At 39.6% G+C, this 19,843-nt stretch overlaps 1 protein-coding gene across 2 annotated transcripts; it reads right to left on the bottom strand.

Moving 5' to 3' along the window:
- Nucleotides 1–4,319: 4,319 nt before the first annotated feature.
- Nucleotides 4,320–17,127, bottom strand: SPO11 (SPO11 initiator of meiotic double strand breaks). 2 transcript variants are annotated; one of them, XM_065893023.1, is made up of 13 exons: nucleotides 16,997–17,127; nucleotides 15,046–15,159; nucleotides 13,666–13,754; nucleotides 13,183–13,249; nucleotides 12,845–12,953; nucleotides 12,418–12,501; nucleotides 11,663–11,699; nucleotides 11,262–11,371; nucleotides 8,868–8,967; nucleotides 8,414–8,451; nucleotides 7,420–7,496; nucleotides 5,134–5,245; nucleotides 4,320–4,439 (listed from the first exon to the last, which is right to left on the bottom strand). In XM_065893023.1, the coding sequence occupies exons 1-13, from the start codon at nucleotides 17,125–17,127 to the stop codon at nucleotides 4,320–4,322; spliced, it is 1,188 nt and encodes a 395-aa protein (XP_065749095.1). The 2 variants fall into 2 exon arrangements, with proteins under 2 accessions (XP_065749095.1, XP_065749096.1); XM_065893024.1 differs by lacking the exon at nucleotides 15,046–15,159.
- Between the last annotated feature and the right edge of the window lie 2,716 nt (nucleotides 17,128–19,843).

Here is a 19,843-nt window from a genome sequence, read left to right as displayed (position 1 = left end):
TTTATATTCCATTTCTAGGTAAATAGAAACTGAATGTTTGTAATTTTAGTATCAGTTCCTTTTCATTTGAAGTGATCTTTAATTCTGTTACTTTAATTAAAAAGTCCTAATATGTTGTCTTAAGGTTTTGTAAATAGCTTGGTTGCAACGAAGCACACATTAAGTGTAGCTTTACAAAGAATTGGGGGCATCCAAAGATGATAATACAAAATGGGCTCCTGTCTAGAAGTGCTCAGTCTCACACAGAAATCCTCATGGTTTCCCCAACCTCTTGTTGTGTCCCAGACTCTTCCACCCCATTCCTGAAAACAAGGACTTGAAAATATATATATATATATTTTTAATAGATGTTTTTTGGAGTATAATTGCTTTACAATACTGTGTTAGTTTCTGTTGTACAACAAAGTGAATCAGCCATATGCATACACATGTCCCCATATCCCCTCCCTCTTGGGATGAATATATTTTAAATAAATGTCCATCCAAAACAGTGGAAGGATTTGAGAGAACATAGAGCTTCTGCCAGCAGAGGGAGACCTTGGCTTGTTTTTACAGGATTTTCTTGGGACACATAACCTTTAAATGGTGAACTGAAGTCCAAACAAATGTAATGTTTCTCAGTAGTTTACTACAAAAACATCCTGTTGAAAATACTGTTTAGTATACATGTACTTGTGGCTTAGCTTTGACAGCATCTATTCTTTTCAGCACCACTGAACAGGTTATCTACATCAAACAGTTCAACTGAGACATTCATTAAGGGAAGTTATAGATAGAAATCCTGGAGTGTTTTTTGCCTATTTTGTAGAAAGTGCAATATGGGTTTCTTTTTTCATGAAATCATGACTTCTGAAATCAATTAGCATCATCAATAATGACGGTTAAATTTCCCAGAAACCTGGAGATATTACGAGAGCTTTTATTTTACGAGGATGGTTATGAGCCCTTAAGGAAAAAACCAAGATTCTCTGAACATCTTTTCGTTGCACCAGTTTTTATTCACTTTAATTATAAACAGACTCCAATCCAAATGTTCTTTCTTGATTAAAATTATGGAAATATTAAAAATAAATACAGATGGTAGAGACTGGAGCCTACCCGGGCTCTTTGGTGGGGCTAATGGCGGACTCTGGGAGGGCTCACGCCAAGGAGTACTTCCCAGAACTTCTGCTGCCAGTGTCCTTGTCCTCACGGTGAGACACAGCCACCCACCGCCTCTGCAGGAGACCCTCCAACACTAGCAGATGCTAAAGAGATTCAGGGACTTCCCTGGTGGCGCAGTGGTTAAGAATCCGCCTGCCAATGCAGGGGACACAGGTTCGAGCCCTGGTCCAGGAAGATCCCACGTGCCACAGAGCAACTAAGCCCACAAGCCACAACTACTGAGCCCGCGCGCCTAGAGCCCATGCTCCTCAACAAGAGAAGCCACCGCAGTGAGAAGCCCGAGCACCGAAACAAAGAGTAGCCCCCGATTGTTGCAACTAGAGAAAGCCCGTGCGCAGCAATGAAGACCCAATGTAGCCGAAAGAAAGAAAGAGATTCAGAGGAAGGGAGAGATCTATATAGGTTAAAACTCATTATGAGAGACTTCTTAGAAAGCTCATTCAAGAAATGGCTCAAAATGTGACATAGGGCTTCCCTGGTGGCGCAGTGGTTGAGAGTCCGCCTGCCGATGCAGGGGGCACGGGTTCGTGCCCTGGTCCGGGAGGATCCCACATGCTCTGTGAGCCATGGCCGCTGAGCCTGCGCTTCCTGAGCCTGTGCTCCGCAGTGGGAGAGGCCACAGCAGTGAGAGGCCCACGTACCGCAAAAAAAAAAAAAAGTGACATAGCATAGAGCTGCTCCAAGTGTAGCTAATGGAGTCAGTGTAGTCCTCAAATTGTTAGCTGTCCATGATAAATTCAGAAAATAAGATTAAGAATTTAGAAACTTTTATAGTTGACTATTTTATGTGTTGAATCTAATAAGTGAGCTATAAAAAATAAACAAATAAATAATAAATACACATGATAGAGGGGATGTCTGTTGTCAGTTTCCATTTTAAACAGCTGCCTATTTTACAGTAATACTCTTTAGAAACAAATCTTAAGAATGAGAATTCTAGCTGGGTCCCAAATAGCTACTAACATTAACTTTTCAGCTGCATCTGATAAAGACAGGGAGGAAAGCCAAACTCAGTGCATTTTGCTCTCCTCCCATTTTCATTTCCCAAATAAATGAAAATTATTTTAAGTAAATTTCCAAATATAAACTTGAAATGAATTTAATTATCCAAACTGAATGTATCTGCAAGCCTTCTTCAAATTTATTTTCAAATTTTCATAACTATTATAGATTTTTTTATTCCTTCCCATTTTGACAGTATATCCTAATCCAGACATTTTGTGGCTTAACCATATATTTCTAAGTTAGTATTTTTCTCCTTTACAAAACTTGTCAAAATTCAATGATTATTAGCTGTTAAGGGAGGGAGTATGGCATAAATTCAAAGAAAAACTTGAGATTTATAAAATGTTTTTAGAATTTTCAATAGTCTCACAAGTAAGTCAAATTAACAGTTACCAAAATGTTCTCAGAATGAAATACCTGGTTCTGATGTGACTAGAGAATATAACATAACAAGCTTGACATCACAGGCTTGGTATCAGGGAGCCTTGATTTGACACGTCGCCAACAATAGAAATTGTAGACCCTTCCTGAGTGGTGTGCCTGCCCGGCCAAACGTGAAGTACTTTACATGTACCAGTATCACGATTACAGCATGAACTCTGGAGTCGGAGTCTCTGGGATTAGGTCCCAGCTCCACTGCTTGTTAGTTATGTGACCTTGGGAAAGTTACTTAACCTCTCTGCATGTTTGTTTCTTCATCTGTAAAATGGGGATGATAAGAAAGGTACCTAGCGCATAGGGTTTCTGTGAAAATGAAATTAATGTTCTAAAGCACCTAGAAAAATACCTGGCACATAATAAGTGCTATACAAGTATTTCTTTCATTATTATATTTGACCTTATTTACCTCTTGATCAGGGCTGGCTTCATGGCTGTGCTACCTGTGCAGTCACACTGGGCACCAGGCTGAGAAGGACCCCATGCTCGGTTTAATTCTCGGCTGCTGTCATCTTGAAATTCTTAATAACTCTTGAACAAGGGACCCTACGCTTACCTTTTGCACTGGACCCCAAATATTCGGCACCCGGCCCTGCTCTTGAGGTAGATAGTGTTACTGTCCCCATTCCACTACATCTGGCTGTGTGGCTTTGGACAAGCAACATCCTCAGTGTTCTCACCTGTAAACTATAAGTGTAACTACTGACCTGACAAGGCTCTTCTCAGAAGAATTAAGTAAGATAACGTGTAAGCAGTGATTGGCATATACAAGTTCTCAGAAATATCTATTATTATTATTATTAATATTTATCTCAATAAAAAACTAACCCAACGTTTCTTTACTTCTCCTATAAATACATAATCTTGCTTACAATTACAATAAACTTTCCAGTGCAGTTAAAACTTTATTGAAAGTACAGAATAAAATCATAAAACTTATCTCTGGAAAAATTAAGATAAGTTTATGAGAGGAAAAGATCATATCTTTACTGTTATAGAAAGGCCTTATTAAAACTTGAGGTTTCTGTTAATCTTAAAACAAGTTCTTTGTTCTCTAAACCTAGACTAGAGAAGAATTCAGGTGACTTGAATTTGGATGAGAACTGATACAACCCTGGGGAAATTTTTCAAATAAGTATATTATGAAAAAAAAAAAGTATGCTCAAAATCAAAACAAAGCACTGAAGACTACATCAATCCAAATATTTATTCATAATAAACATTACTAATTTCACAGTAAATGAATGAGGTATGACCCTTATACTATGAAGACAAAGGAAAATATAACTAAGAAGAAACTGCTGGACACTATCATTCATTTGCAACCTCTCAAAGTTAGGTTATTATTATTTTTGTTACTAATAAGATACTCCATGCCTCAACATTACTTGTATTGTAGAAAGTAAATAAAATATTTCTGCAGACTTTGATGACATGTGTAAGCATTTTTTTCAAACAAAATTTAAAAGTCAAAATAACATACATTCATTTATGATTTACTTTAGAACACAGGATAGAAATTAGTCTCTACAGAGAAGGATAAAATAAAGCCTTCTGAAGAAAATTAGAGTGCAGCATTTTTTTGACAAAAAATACAATTGATGGAAATTATTTTATTAAGACCATATGTTCTTTCCACAACAGCATCCACTGCTGAAAACAAAACTAATGAAAAGCCTCTTGCAATCACAAGATATATTCTGATATATTTTTTATATCCATCCTCCAAATTTTAATTTGTTGGGTAAGTACACTCTGGAAAGATAATCTGATGATAGGAAGGTCAAAGCTTGAATTTCTGCCTTCATTTTAGAGTCTGCCATTATTTCCATCTGTCAATAAAAGGAAAATATAATCATACCAGAGTCCTTTGCTACAGTTCTGTCAACTCAAACTAGTAAATCTAGATTTGTTTTATCCTCCAAAGCCATCGGCAATAACCTTTAGGTCAGCCGGAGTATTCTGGAGCTGCTACAGCTAAAAATATTAGTATGGATTCCTTCAATAATTAGGAATGGTCTGGGATCTTTATAATTTCCTTCTCTCCTTTTTTCCCCCATGAACTATGATATAGCCATAGACAATGGGTATATAACTATGATGAGGATAAACTAGATCAGCTCCACCCAGCTGATCTTATCTATTAGCATTCACAATTCAATGTTTCTACAACCATTTACTGCTGAACAACACACACGTTAGTTGTTGGTTATATAAAAATTCAAGAAGGGGCCTCCCTGGTGGCACAGTGGTTGGGAGTCCGCCTGCCGATGCAGGGGACACGGGTTCGTGCCCCGGTCCGAGAGGATCCCACATGCCGTGGAGCCACTGGGCCCGTGAGCCATGGCCGCTGGGCCTGCGCGTCCGGAGCCTGTGCTCCACAACGGGAGAGGCCACAGCAGTGAGAGGCCCACATACCGCAAAAAAAAAAAATTCAAGAAGGATAGTTCCAAAATATTATGTAAATAGCCACTGCTAAAGTAAAAGGCAATAAAACATACATTTGAATTTTAAAAAGAAACATACTTCTTTTCTCCAAAATGGTTGGCAAGTAATATAAGGTCTCTTCAGGATACTGTCAAGTTTCATTTGGTCTTGTTTAGTCAGTGGAATTAAAGTACCTTTAGGTATATTTAATCTGGAAAAAAATAGATGAAAGAAATCAGTAAAAACAAAGTGCTCCTGTAACTTTAAGGTCACATATATTTCATTTTTATTTATCATACTATTTCAAGAGACTCAGAAATAACAGATGCGAAAATTAGTACAGATCCACTTTTAAATACAGAATTTGGGGGATCTGGCATGTCTTAGACCAGCAAATGTTCAAGATCAAGCAGAAGTCTGTTTTAAGTTGTTGTTTTCTTTCATGCCACACTCACAGGACGATGACAGGAAGACAGACATTGGTTATAAAACAAATGCCGAGAACACTAACATCATGTGTATCAACACCAAGGCAGCCCCCAGAGCACCACAGTTTTGAAGCAGTGAGCGCCAGTATGTGTGGCCAGCAGCAAGATCCACTGTGGGATTTTAGGTTCCACTGAATACTTAATTCTCTGTAATTCATTGAGAATTTTCTGGGCCGAAGAAGTTAGTCTATCAATTTTCACTTACGCATTCATGCATGCACACAGACATACACACATCTATTTAGTTTTACACTTTTAAAAAGTAGATTGTAATTTTATCTTGGTATGTGTTTTAAAAATAGAACATGAGAGGTCCAGGATTTATGTTGTGAACTGCTTTTTGAAGTCACAAATCCTGGATTTCTCAGGAGAGCTCCAGTTTCAAACAGTCTTCTTCAGTGTCCCCATAATTATGACCATTTGCCAGCGGCAGCTCCTGAATAGGACGACAATCTGATTGAAAGGGAGGCCGAGAGGGTTTCCCTTGAAGCCATGTTTGTGTTGCTATCATACTTTTTTCTTTGATTGTACATTTATTTAGAGTGGCTTTTGAGGGCACTGATGGAATTTATGAGATGCAGCTAGCGTTTCTTCAAGTTTTCCACCTCAATAATCAGATCCTCTGTCCTCAAGTTGTGTTAGAAATGATATTCCTACAAACAGACGACCCCCAAGGGATTTTGACCATGACATACACACTAAATTGACAAAACTTTGATTCACTAGAGCGAAAACATTCAAAAATCGAAAACTGAATGTTTTCTCTGGTGCCCTCATTTTGTTAGAAGCAGTGATTACCCCAAACCTGTTCCTATTCCATATTTATAAAATAAGCACCTGTTACCACGGTTTGCTCACTGCTTAAAGAAATCCAATAAATGTTTAATTTCATTCTCACTGGCTAATTAAAACGATAAAATATTTTAAAATATCACAATAGCAGAGATGAATAAAGTGATAATGTCTCATGCTGAAGGACAGATGGGCTCTTACTCTCCAGGGAAAACAAAATAATTAACCTATCCGGAGGGCAGTCAAAGCCTTAAAAATGTGCATACCCTTTGACCCAGCAATTCTGGGAATTCGGCCTATGGGACTAATTAAGGATACGGGGCAAAGATTTAGTTACAAGATGGTCCATCAAAGCACTACCCATTGGAACAGAGACGTGGAAACCACCCCAACTTTCAGCTGGAAGGGGCTGACTGAATAAACACACTCAGAGTTGGAACTCAGCAGAAGACATTCAAATGAGGTCTTAGGAATGTACCTATTGATAAGGAAAAGCGATCACATTGTGTTATGTGAGAAAAGCAGACTACAAAATAAGAGTATGACTCCATTCTTTTGGAAGAAGTTACGGCAAGTCACAGCAAATAATCAACAGGGGTAAAGCTGTTCATCTGTAGGTGACTTTTTTCTTGTTATTTAATGATATTTTTTCCATAATGAACATATAGATATTAAACATGACAAAATTTAGATTTCCCAGCTTTAATCTTAAAATGAGATTTTTAAATGAAGTTAAAATTTTAAATCTATGATAAAGTTAATTCATATGGCAAATGGTGTTGTCAATGATTACCATTTAACTAGATTCAATGTCTTCATACTTTCTAAAGTATAAAAAAATTACTAAACACTTTAACCATAAAGGTAAAACAAAAAATGTCTTCTAGCTAGCTAAAGGTTCAATTAACCAAATATATTTAAGTATTTTAGTAGCTGAAACAGAAACATGGATAAATGTAATTCATAATTATATAATCCCGAGTCATTGGGAACACGATAAGTAAAAACCGTGAAGTGCTTTCCCTGGTAGTGACTTTTTAGGCTGAGTGTTACATATTACAATGAATCATCATTTAAAATATCCTACTTCTGCTAACCGCCTAACCTTTTGATATCAGAAGGGAGGAGACCAAGCCATCTAATAGCTGGAACTGTGAGATTATGGGCTTCAAAAGACATAGCCTAAAATAGAGAGCAGAAGTATATTAGCTAAGGTATGCAGAGAACTAGCATACTTGTTTTTGCAGCCAATTTTTTAACTTATTAGGAAGAACCAGTACTGAAGACTTCACACCCCCAGAGACCACAGAAGTTAAGAAAATCACCAGGGACTTAGCTAAACTTGACTTTCGGTGGAGGTTTTAAAACTGCTCTGTAGTATTTCTGTATTGGTTTTCTATAAAGTAAAACTACAGATGACCCCTCTGACCTGCATTTACTGTTGTTCGTTGATTCCATACCTTAACACCTTGCTCCACCATCCTTTTCACCTGCTATAAACATATACATCAGGACACTCAAGGTGTACACCAATGGTTCCCAAACATCACCATGTGTCAGAATCACTTGGAGTGCCCACCCTTGGGAATCCAGACTCAGGAGGTCTGGATGGGGACTGAGATTTGCATTTCTAACAAGTTCCCAGGTGATGCTGATGTCCAGGACCACATTTTTGACAACCATTGATGTGTGGTAGTTGCGGTCTCCAGTGGTGAAGTTTGGTGATCTTCTTATTTCTCCTTATGGTTGGAATTGGAAAAGTCAGAATTCAAGGCTCTATATAATTTTCAGGGTATAACTGGTGATCAGTGTTGCTATGCTGAGGGCCCACAGTTACCTCAGTAGGCCAGGAAAGTGGAGGATAATTAATGCCTCTTGCCCACAGGTAATCCCACTCTGTCATCTGCAGTCACACTGGTCATGTTGGAAGCTGGAATCACAGGTCTGAAATAGACTGGCCCTAGACTAGGACAGTAGCTTCACTGGTACATTTTGGGGGCCCTTAGCTTACTAGGGGCTGATAAGTAAATGCAGAAATCACTTCAGTGAATATAAAATATCTCAATAGTGAAAAAGGAAAAATATTTTTCTATACTTACCATAGATCCATACTTATAGATACACATTATTTCTATGCCTGTTAAAAGAAAGTTAACTTTAAAATTAGTCTTCTTGCATATTATAGGCTAGATAATTATACCTAACATCTGCAATTTTTATTTTTGTGGACATTACAAATGGAAAATTTATGGTTCAGTTTAATACGGTAAAAACAGCGATCAGTTGCCCCAAATGATTACAGTCATTCATTTTAATCTAATAATCATATTCTTTTAATTTTTTTTTTTCGGCCACGCTGCACGGCATGTGGGATCTTAGTTCCCCAATCAGGGATTGAACCTGTGCCCACTGAAGTGGAAGTGCAGAGCCTTAACCACTGGATGGTCAGGGAAGTCCCAGAATATTTTATGAAAGTGTTCTATGAGCAGAAAAAGACAACTACAGATATGATTTATTATGACTATTGTTTCAAATAGTCCAACAATAAATTACCATGTGGATCAGCATCTACAAGAGTGAAAATAGGAATGTGAAATGTATCCCACAGCTTCTTGACTAAAAGTCTTGTGTTCAGATCAGGTACTCCCTTTCCCTAAAAGCAAGTATTGAAATCATTTAGTAGAATGAAACTGATAAAACTATATTCTTATTTTGTTAATAACTTAAAAGTTAGATCCCCTCACCTTAAATTTCAGGTGATGGAAGACTGGTTTTGACTGTGAAAAAATGTACACTATATACAACAGGGTGAAAAAGCCCACCTAACTTCATACCTTTGACAATTATCCCAGTCCTAGAAAATAATCCTAAGGAAATATTTCAGCAGAAACAGAGATAAGAAAAATCTGACATACACAAAGATGTCCATTGCAGGGTTATTTAACAGGACAGAAACTATGATAAATAGCCGAACTATCTCACAACAGGGACATGGAGAGGCAGCAGAGCACGGTGGTGATATGCACCAGCTTTGGGGCCAGACAGCCTGGGCTGGCATCTGGCTCTGCCACTTCTCAGCAGCATGAACCTGAAAGAGTCACGAAGACTCTCTGAAGTTGGGGCTTCTTAACACCTTATAAAATTACTATAGGAATTCAATTATTTAACGATTATAAAGCATTTAAAAGAGTACCTGGCTTACATTCAGAATTTAATAAACCTAAGCAGTGGAAGAGTATTATGAAGTCATTAAAACAATAATTATGTGGAAAAGTAATTTAAAGAGCTTTACAACAGTGTTAGGAGAAAAAAGCAGAAAACCAAATGAAACATGGAGCAGAGAAGGAAGCAAGCAGAGAAGAATGGGCTTTCCACGCGACCGCTCTGAGTTTGAACTCCCTCTCCGCCAATCATTAGCGGGTAAAGTTGGGTTGGTTTTCTTAGTGTCTTTAGGCCGTGGTTTTATTTATAAAATTGGGATAAATATGCCTGCCACACAGTTATGGGACTAGAGCGACGTGGAGCTGAACTGCCTAAAACCCAGTCCTAGTTTTGACCAGCCTTAAGATTGTGGTAAAATACCTTCCTGGGTCCCATTGTCCTATTGTTAAAATGGGGATGATAATAATACCTACCTCACAAGGTTGGGGAGACTTTACACGTTGATATGTGAAAAACAGCACTAAAATGGGAACCCTTATTGTACCCAGTGCCCAGCAGAGCTCCTGGCACACCATGAGCACTTAGTGAACGCTAGTGTATTTTAATTTTTTCCTTTGGGAACGACTACACATGTATGCGGTAGAGGAGACCACAGAGGAGTACCAAAGGCTCCTTCTTAGCCTGGCCCTCGGTTCTCAACTCCCCTCTGTAGAGACAGCTGCTACAGGTCAGCTGCTTGTGGGTGTTTCACCACAGCAATGACAGCAATTATCAGTGGACACCATGATAGCACCGACGCGCAGGTAGGCAAGGACTAGGAGGCAGCCTACGAGGAAAGACAAGGTAGAAAAAGAAACGTGACGGAGAGCCGAGCTTTACTTGCGTCTCCGATGCGCCAGTACCAGCCGTGATTCAAACGCCAACAGCTGAACAGAGGCCAGGGCCCGGGGCAGCTTTCTCTGTCGGTAGTGGCTTGGCTTCCTATCAGCCCAGCATGCATTCTCACCAGGGAGGTGTGAAAGCGGAGGAGGACTGGACCAAAGCATGAGCCACAGGACACCCCCGCTGAGAGATCACTTCAGGGGTTCAGGTAGCGCCTTTATTACTTATGAGCTCTCAGCCTGCATTTTCCATCTCAACCGTTCTCCCCTCACTTCAAACTGGGCAGAGGCCCCTAGGATTTCCTGCTATCATCTCAAATTCATATTTCTAAAACTACATGCAACATCTCTCTGCCGCGAAGAGCTGAGCCTTCCCGCCAGTTGTCCTGTAGTATCGACGGTGACATCATGGTGAAGTTCCACACACCAGAGTCATTTTGACTCCTTCCCCTCATCCCGTGGTCACCACGTCCTTTTGGATTTGCCTTGGAAATGCCCTTTGCTTAAGCCCTTTCTCCTTAATCATTCCCCTGGCATCCTTCCACCCAGGCAACCACCTGAGAGCCTCTGGACAGGCTCCCCACATCCAGCTATGATGTTCTTCGTCTAACTGATGACGCTGCCGCACTAAGCCCTGTCATTTCCTTTCTCACCAATCCACTTTTGTAAGCACCTGATATTTACACTATATCAGGATGCCTCCTGGGGGGGCGTTATTTGATTTCAGTCAGATTGGAGGATGGTTAAATAAACACCTTGGAAATTCTTGTTCTATAATCCCAAAGGATGCATCATATTGATAACAGAATGCTGTCCAAGCTTATGGATGATGTTATAAACCCCTCTTACCAATCACCAACGTAGTGTGTTAGTTTTGAAATTGTGGTAAAGGTAGATAATATACCGTAACCATGATGCACGGAGACATTTTGGTGCAAAAACTGTCATCTAGGAGCCGCTGAAATGTCGCATCTTTTTCTACAATTAATAGAAATTTTGCATCTGTAATTAAATCTGTGAAGTTAAGGCTGATAAATTTAAGGCAGGTGTGTTTCAATTTAACCACCAACTAAATAACGGTTATATTTGAAGGTAAGCAGATATCTGTTCACACACAGTATTTAGATATCTGTCTCTCCTACTAGATGGTGAGCTCCTGAAAGGATCTTTAAAAAGGGACCACGGTGTGCTCATCTTGACCACTACAGGGGCTGGCTTGTTGGTTACACATTATGAAGGCTTGATTTATCAAAGTCATGGATGAATGAACATTCCAGGCGTTTAAATAGTTTTCCCAAAGGATACTCTGAATTCCTTGAACATTAGATGGCACAGCAACAGCCTAAGTTAACAAAACAAGACAGTTTTTATTTTAAATAAATAGCAAGTTTAACGACATTTAAAAATTTATCACAAAAATCCTATATTTTCATTAAAAAAATACACCTGTTATCAGAGGTCTATGCCTCAGTAAAAAAAACAGTAGGACACAGATTTACTTTTCAGTAAGAAAACTGACATATGACCTAAACTACTTCCCAGAAGGTGAGAATTTCTTGGAAATTTTATAGATGTGTGGCTTAAAAAGCAGAAACTGATGAAGGAAAGACTTCCTTATGCAGGATCTCATAGGTGTCATTCTCCTCTTTCCAAAATGGTGAGCTGGCCCTTTCCAAACTTCTGTGCTAGTTCAGTACTGGGGGCTTTCTACGTACCAAGCCTAACAAATAGTTTAGTAACAAACATTAATTTCAGAACCAGAGAATTTTATGAAGATTACATAAATAACCATGCTAAAATGGTCAGGTCACACTCTACCTGAAAACAACCCTGCATTTTAAAAAGGAATGTGTATGTTTGTTTCTTTCAATATGACATTTGGCAAGTGGCATGTTTTGAAACTATGTAATGTATAACCCTGTACAGCATATACATATTCATCAATTTTATTTTAAAATCTTAAGCTCCAAACTACATAACAAGGCAGTAAATAAAATGCATTTCAAAAACAAACGATCTGAAATGGAGTTAAAACGCGTGAAAACATTAATGATGCTTACCGTTGTACATGCACAGTTCACCTTCGTGCCATCTTCCTCGATATACCTTAAATTGCCAGCAATTAAGCCTTTTGATGTAGATAACTGAAAAAATAATAGACATATCTGAAACCTCTCTCTTGAGTTTACTTTATGCCTCTAAGTCCCTTCTCATGTTCACCTCTTAATTATATGTATTTTGGCTCAGACTGGAATTTAAGAAATAAAGGAGAAAATATGTAAGAGCACTGAGAAATGAAAAATATTTGATAATTCATCTGTCTTGGTTCATTTATCCAAGGGAATACAATGAGAATAGATTATTTAAATTCACAGTGAGAAAAACATAGTATCAAAAATATGGAAAGAAGGCACAGATTACATTTATTCTTCTATTACAATTTTTATATGTTTTGTCTTAAAATGTTTTGTATTAAATGCTACTTACTATATGCAGACTTCTCCTCGGCACTTTTAACATACAGGAAATATCATTGATAATATTGTCCACAACAGTCTGGTTACCAAAGAGTTGGCTGTCGGTGTAATATATGTCTCTATGAAAATTTTAAAAAAATATATTTCAATTAACCATATTCTCTTTGAATATAAGTATTGGAGTATTAATTGAAGAAAGCTTTAACTGGATGAAGGCAACATATAAGCAAAGTAGTTTACGACCCATAGCCTAGTTTTATGTAACTTTTCAAAACATATAATGAAAGTTAATGCCACTAAATCTCACACTGCATTTTAAAGAGTAATTTATTAGAACAATGTACTTACCGTTTGGTTGCGTAAATGTTGCTCTGTACTAATTTATAAATCATGGACAATATTTTAAGAATTAGCGCTGGAAAATAAGATGCAATAAACAAGTTACTCATCATTTTTCTTACAAATTCAAAACATACTGCTATCAAGGATTTTAACTGTCCTCAGTTACTTTCCACAATATTACAAAAATTATCTTCCCAAAATAGAAGTGTTAAGTACAGAATAATAATTGCCTGAAGAATCAGATAAAATTAATTGCTCTATGTACAGCAAAATTGAGAGAATACTTTTCCACTGAATCATGCATCTTGAAAATTTCTTTTGAAATAATACTTCCATAGTTATTAACAATGCAAAATTCTATAAATTTATTTCAAGTACAGGGTGGCCTATTAAAGAACAAGTAAAATTATTTAGCTAGGAAAAACTATAACCCAGAAGGTAACCAAAATTATTTATTTTACTACAGAAAGCTAAGAAAGATTAATTTACCAAAAGTTTTAACTGATTTTGGTGAATCACTTTTGATTTTTCTTGTGGTACAATGAGATACCATGTGAAGACCCACAGAATCTTCAAACCTGTCATTTTGTTTAAAGCAAGGGAATAGAATAAAAAAGAATTAACTTTTGAACACCAAACAATATACACTTAATGTCCTCTTCTGAACATCATTTAAATCCCCATTTCTTCTCAACGTAAGCACTGATACATTATATTATGATAACCTCGTTTATAAGCTTAGATAATTGCAGGTGGTAATTAGCTTTGCAACACACAGAGGCACTAAAAGCAAGTGTGTAAAATACATGAATTAAATACCTTTAATTATGATGTGTGTGTGTGTGTGTGTGTGTGTGTGTATGTATTTCTTTCCCAGGAAGATATTTAGGGTAGGTGAACTATTACCAAATATTTCACAGTTTTATTAGCATTTTGCTCATTTTCTTGATTGGTTTATTTAATAATTTTACTCAATTTAATAATAAGTTTTGAAATGTTTTGTTTAATTTACCCCCAAAGTTACAGTAAATGAAATAACAATTTATACTAGGCTGTTAAATTGAACTGCCAAGCCTGTCCTAAAGGTGGCAGAAGGCACCAGGCAAATAGGCCAGGTGACAGTTGCTTCAAGATCCATCTTGCAAAATACGATTCAAAACTTTAGTTACGTTAATTACACTGATCATAAAAGAATACTTAGTGCCTAAAGAGCCTTAAAATTACTTTAATTCTGTTTCTGTAACACTTATTGAAGACTATTCTTGTAGTATTTTTCATTATTAAGTGGTAAGTGTCTACAGGTTGACGATCTGAGAGAAACAAACTATGTAACTAGGGTCCAGGACTTTGATAAAGCTGTTTGCTGATTTTACCCTCTTGGACACAGGACTTAGCAGGGGGAGATTTGCTAGGGGAAAGAGCCATCAAAATATGCTCTATGTTCAGGATACATTTATTTTGGTCTCAGTATCAGGACTGGTTGTAGCTCCCCTGAGCAAGTGGTTTGCTTTTGCAGTATAGGTGAGAATTCCACTGGTGTTATTTCCCCTTTTGAGTGCTAGAAAGCTTAGATCCAAGTCTGGAGCCTATTTTTAGCAGGACTGTGAGACTTTATCATATGCATTTTGAATTCTAACCCCTTTTGGTGCTCCACTTTTTGTTCCTAGCATTGTTTTCCCTTTGCCTTATCTTTCACACCTACTTCTAGTTTATAAAACCTGCCTGTATGGTATGTATTTTGTAAACTTCCTTAGAGCTTTCTGGTAAGGTAAAGGCAATAAAAAGAATTAAATGCAACTAGAACTCGAACTGAAACTCAAATAATGACATAGATACCGCATTTAAAAGTAAAAAATGCAAAATGCCCACTTTATATTTTCCCAGCTTGATCTGTTGTCTATTGTGAATGCAGGTGCTTCATTTCTTGCCAAGCTTGTGATTATGTCTTGGATAACATTTTCTATAGCTGCAAGAACCTCAGAACTGAAACAATAAATACACCATGATTCAGTCTTAATTCTAAATTAGACCTTTACAGTATATAACATTTCCCCAGATCAATATTAAAGTAATTTTTAGTTTCATTGGTTGTTTTTTAAGACTAGGCGATACATGTCAATAATATTCTCTCCCACTAAATTTTTTAACAGTAATGCATTAAAACAACAACTGTATTTATAGTGGTGAATTACAGAGAAATTTCATTTGCTTGTAATTTTACTTCTCAATTACCAATTGAAGTAATATCTCCCTTTTAAATTAATGACTAGACAATATAATTTATAAATATATTTTTATCTACCCTTCGTATCAACCTACTTTAAATACAAGATCATTGACTTGAAATACTACTGATAAATCTTTTAATTAAAATTGATGTAATACTTGCTTTAATTTCCCCAAAATGCAAAGCGAAAATATTTCAGAAGAAAAACTTCATGCTGTAGCACGTTACCTTAATTGATCTCATGCCATACATCAGCCCTTTTGAATTTTAGTGACACAAAAAGAAAAAAGTTTAATCACTACCATAAAGGGACTTGGCAACTACTACACCACAGAAAATTATTAAGACTTAGCCCAGTTTTCTGTCAGCTGACTTTTAATTTCACGAGCCATCAGCTTCAAAAAATGTTATTCTGTTATAAACACCGTAAGAATATTGCCTAGGAAGGGAACTCATATTAAATCTAGAAAATGCACAAAATGTAGTGTTCTAATTTCCACAGAAACATCAGAGTTTTCATGGAAAAATGCATGTATCAGAAAATAAATTTTAAAACATTCCATATTTTCTAATAACAGGATGCAAAACCTGATACAAATATCTCATTTTTCCAGCCTGGAAAAAAAAAGTTACGATAACATTATGACCAACTTTAAAACAGCCAGATTTACATCTGAAATGTAAAAAGGGACTTCCATCCCTTTCTTTCCTTTACTCTCAATTCTCCCTTAAACTAAATCCTATTGTAAAAAAATTTTTGTGGGTTTTTCCGGCTTTTGGGTTTTTTGGTAGTTGGTTTGGGCTTAAAAGTAAAAGGCAGTAATTTGTTTAAGTGAAAAAGTTTGCTGATAAATGGGAAAAGCAGATCAAGGAAGCAGAACAACAGAGCATTTCAAGTAAAAGTGGTGAATAATGTAAACATAATTTCGTAGTTAACTCTAAGCTGGGCAGCTGGAGAATCCCGTAACTGATGTTATCAGCACCGCACTCTGAGCTAACCTCTAACTGCTTTAACCGATTTAAAGAAGTGTACATTCTCTTCACTTCGAAGTCAAAAACCCCATTGTCTCACTAGAAACCATTTAAAATGTGTTGACTTCCTTGCTCATTTTGATAAAACACACTTATTGAGAACTCACAAGATTGATTTTCCCCTCTTCCAAAAAAAAAAAAGCCTGAAAACTTCTAAAGTTAAATTTTTACACTTTTTCTTTTTAAACAAACACAAGGCCAAACTGTGCCCTAAACTCCCCCAAACTGTTAGGATTTCAAGAAACTCGTGAACCCAGCTGTGGGGATGCTCCTGGACCATTCTAGAGGGGGAACATTCTAGAAGACATGGGAGGAGGGTGGTCTGTCACCAGGCTTTCCGAGTTCAAAATAAGTTAACAGCAGAGAAAGGGGGTTTTCGCTAAACAAGGGCCTTTCTCGGGGTTCAGGGTTGGCGGGCCCAACAGGCTTCACCCTGTGGCCGCCACAGTGGGAGACGGGATGGGGGCCCAGCATTTCCCCACAGAACACCTCAAGCCCGGCTGTGCCGAGGAAGCTTTTTGCTAAGTCCCGGTGTCTGCGCCCCAGACGGCGCCCTCATACCTAGTGGCCAGGTGCGTCCCCCCGCCAGCAGGCTCCCTGCCGCCTTTCCTCAGGGCGACCAGCAGGGAAGCCCTGTGCTGGTCCAAAACCTGGAAGAACGAGGCCTCAGGACCTCTGGGTGCAAAGGCCATGAGGACCGCCCGGCAGTGAAAGCGTCCAAGAGCAGGAACTTGACTTGGCGGGATAGCGCCCTTCCCCGCACCCACAGAGCAGCTTCCAGGAAAGGACAGAGCTCCTTTCCCGCACTTTCCGGAGAGGGCTGACCGCGCATGTGCACTCCTCACCCCCTTCCCCGGGCAGAGCTGGACCAACGCATGCGCATAGCACCTCCATTGAGTGAGGCATGCGTGCTCGGGGCTCTCTCAGGCGCAGTCCTACGTGGGAGGGAAAGAGAGGGACCGTTGACTGGGCGCCGTCTGGCAGGTATGGGGACCAGCATAAGGGGCCAGCAGGGTATGCTTGGAATGTGGGACCTAGATTTGGGACCTTGAAATGTTTTTTTTTTTTTTTTTTTGCGGTACGCGGGCCTCTCACTGTTGTGGCCTCTCCCGTTGCGGAGCACAGGCTCCGGATGCGCAGGCTCAGCGGCCATGGCTCACGGGCCCAGCCGCTCCGCGGCACGTGGGATCTTCCCGAACCGGGGCATGAACCCGCGTCCCCTGCATTGGCAGGCGGACTCTCAACCACTGCGCGACCAGGGAAGCCCGTTGAAATGGTTTTACGTCTTTTTTTTTTTTTTTTTTTGGCTATTTATGGAAAGTAGTACCAGCGATTTTTCACTGAAACAAATAGTTATGGCTATCCAACTGTGTGTCAGATACAGCTCTAGGCACTGGGTTCATCTCAGGATCTAGGCAAACAAAATTCCTGCCCTTGCCAACATTTATGAAGTAGTTGAGGGCTTAAAAGCCCATTTCACTCAGCCTCTCTCTTTTAATTCTCATAACCACGCCAAGAGTTTCCTAATATGATCATGGGGATTTTGCAGGAGAGGAGAAAGTGAGGTCCACAAGCTCAGGCAGGCCTGGGTTAATATCCCAGCTCCATCACTTTGTTGGCTTGCCAGATTTAGCAAATTATAATACAGGACCCTCAGTTACAATTGAATTTCAGATAAACAGTGAATACTTTTTTTAAGGATAACCAGGTTCCATGCAATCTTTGGGACATACTTTTACTAAAAAATTATTTCATTGTTCATCCGAAATTCGAATTTAACTAGTCGTACGGTATAACCTAGCAACCCTGCCCTTGCAGGTTTGGTGATTTGAGCCTTTACCCCTGCTCTCTTCTAGAGCAGAAGATAGGAATTCTGAAGCCCTGGGGAAGGAGTCCTGCCTCTGGGGGACAATTTCTTTGAGAGAGAGGACAGCGGGGAGAGGCCCTGGAGCAAGGTGGCTCTGAAGCCTGTGGAGGCAGGTCCTTCATGGATGGGGTCCTGGGGGCTTTGCTCCAGAAGAGCCACTTGACATCAGGCCCTCTCCAGAGAGCTGTTTTGTTCTCTCAGTTCCTGGTGATTTGATAGTGTTGAAACAAAACCTGCTTTCCCATCATAAATAACAAACTCCCTCTGTTCATAATGATGAGTGTCTGTGCTGAGCCCGGTGCTGAGGGCCTTCGTTATTATCAACACAAATACTTCCTCACCGCCTACCCTGCACTAGGCAGTTGTAGTTATTGAGGTCACATCTGTGAGCAAGGTGGACAGAGTCCTTGCCTTTAGGGGACTCACAGTCTAGGGGAAGGGGGGAATTGAGGAGAAATAGGTGAACACTTAAATCATTAACTTGGCAGGGTGACTTAAATCAACAACCCTAAGCTGTAAAAATTATTCTCCCCATTTCACAGGTGAAGAAACTGAGGCTTGGAGAGGCTGAGCAGTTTGGGCAAGATTGCATTGTGGTCGGCGACGGAGCCGGAAGGTAAACCTTGACTCCCCAGTGGAGCTCTTACCGCTAGATTATGAGGCACCACTGAGGGTCTGCCCGGGAATGCATCATAATTTTGCGGGGGTTTCTTTGGTGGTGGACTTACCCCTCGGGCCTCAGCTTTTTCATCTTTCAGATGAAGGCATTGCAGCAGGTGGGTTCTCGGTGAGAAACAAACAAATAAAAGGCCTTTGAAGGGAGAGGCTGAGTCAGTGACACCATTGAGGCTTGTCTGCTGGGAGGCACCTCTCTCCTGGGACAGAAACCATCTGACCACTGATCTCTGTCTCTCAGGAGGGCAGACCCTTCTGTATCACGTAGCGCTACACTCAGCCAGGAGCCAGCGGCCTCACTAGACCTGACATGAAATGCAAGGTCCTGAGCTGGGCGGGGGCCCAGGGAGGGGTTCAAAACAGTGAAGGGAACAAACCCATAATAAAGCTGGCCTTCCTGTGGGGAGAAACCGCAAGGTGCAGACTTGAAAGGGCCTCGCTGGGGTTCCCACAGCGCAGACCAAAGGGGGAGGCCTTAGCCCTCCTCCCAGGCAGCTGCAGCCTTGCCCTCAGGTCTCCACCTCCACTCAGGTAACTCTCGCATGCACGCCTGCACCTCCTTCACATCAAAGTGAAGCCTAGCCCCAGGCTGAGAGGAAACCAGAAAAACAGATTCCACCCCTAGCAACAGATTGCAGAGGAAACTTGCAGATACCACTTTGCAGGGCAGTCCCAGTACCAAGTTCTTTCTTCCTACTGGCCGGCTGTGCTCACACAGGGACAGGGGGTGGGGGGACTCCCCAGATTGTGTTCAAACTGCACTCCGTTGGGAAAATCAAAAGCTTTTCCCCAAACCTTACTAGTGGGTCTTTCCTCCAAGCTCAGCCTGTCACTTAGAAACTTGTTTGAGGTCCAGAGCCTCCATG

This window comes from Phocoena phocoena, chromosome 15, assembly GCF_963924675.1.
Source record: "Phocoena phocoena chromosome 15, mPhoPho1.1, whole genome shotgun sequence".
In the NCBI taxonomy this organism is placed as follows: Eukaryota; Metazoa; Chordata; class Mammalia; order Artiodactyla; family Phocoenidae; genus Phocoena; species Phocoena phocoena.
The sequence above is the reverse complement of the archived record's forward strand: the minus strand, read 5'-3'. Positions and strand labels throughout refer to the sequence as shown.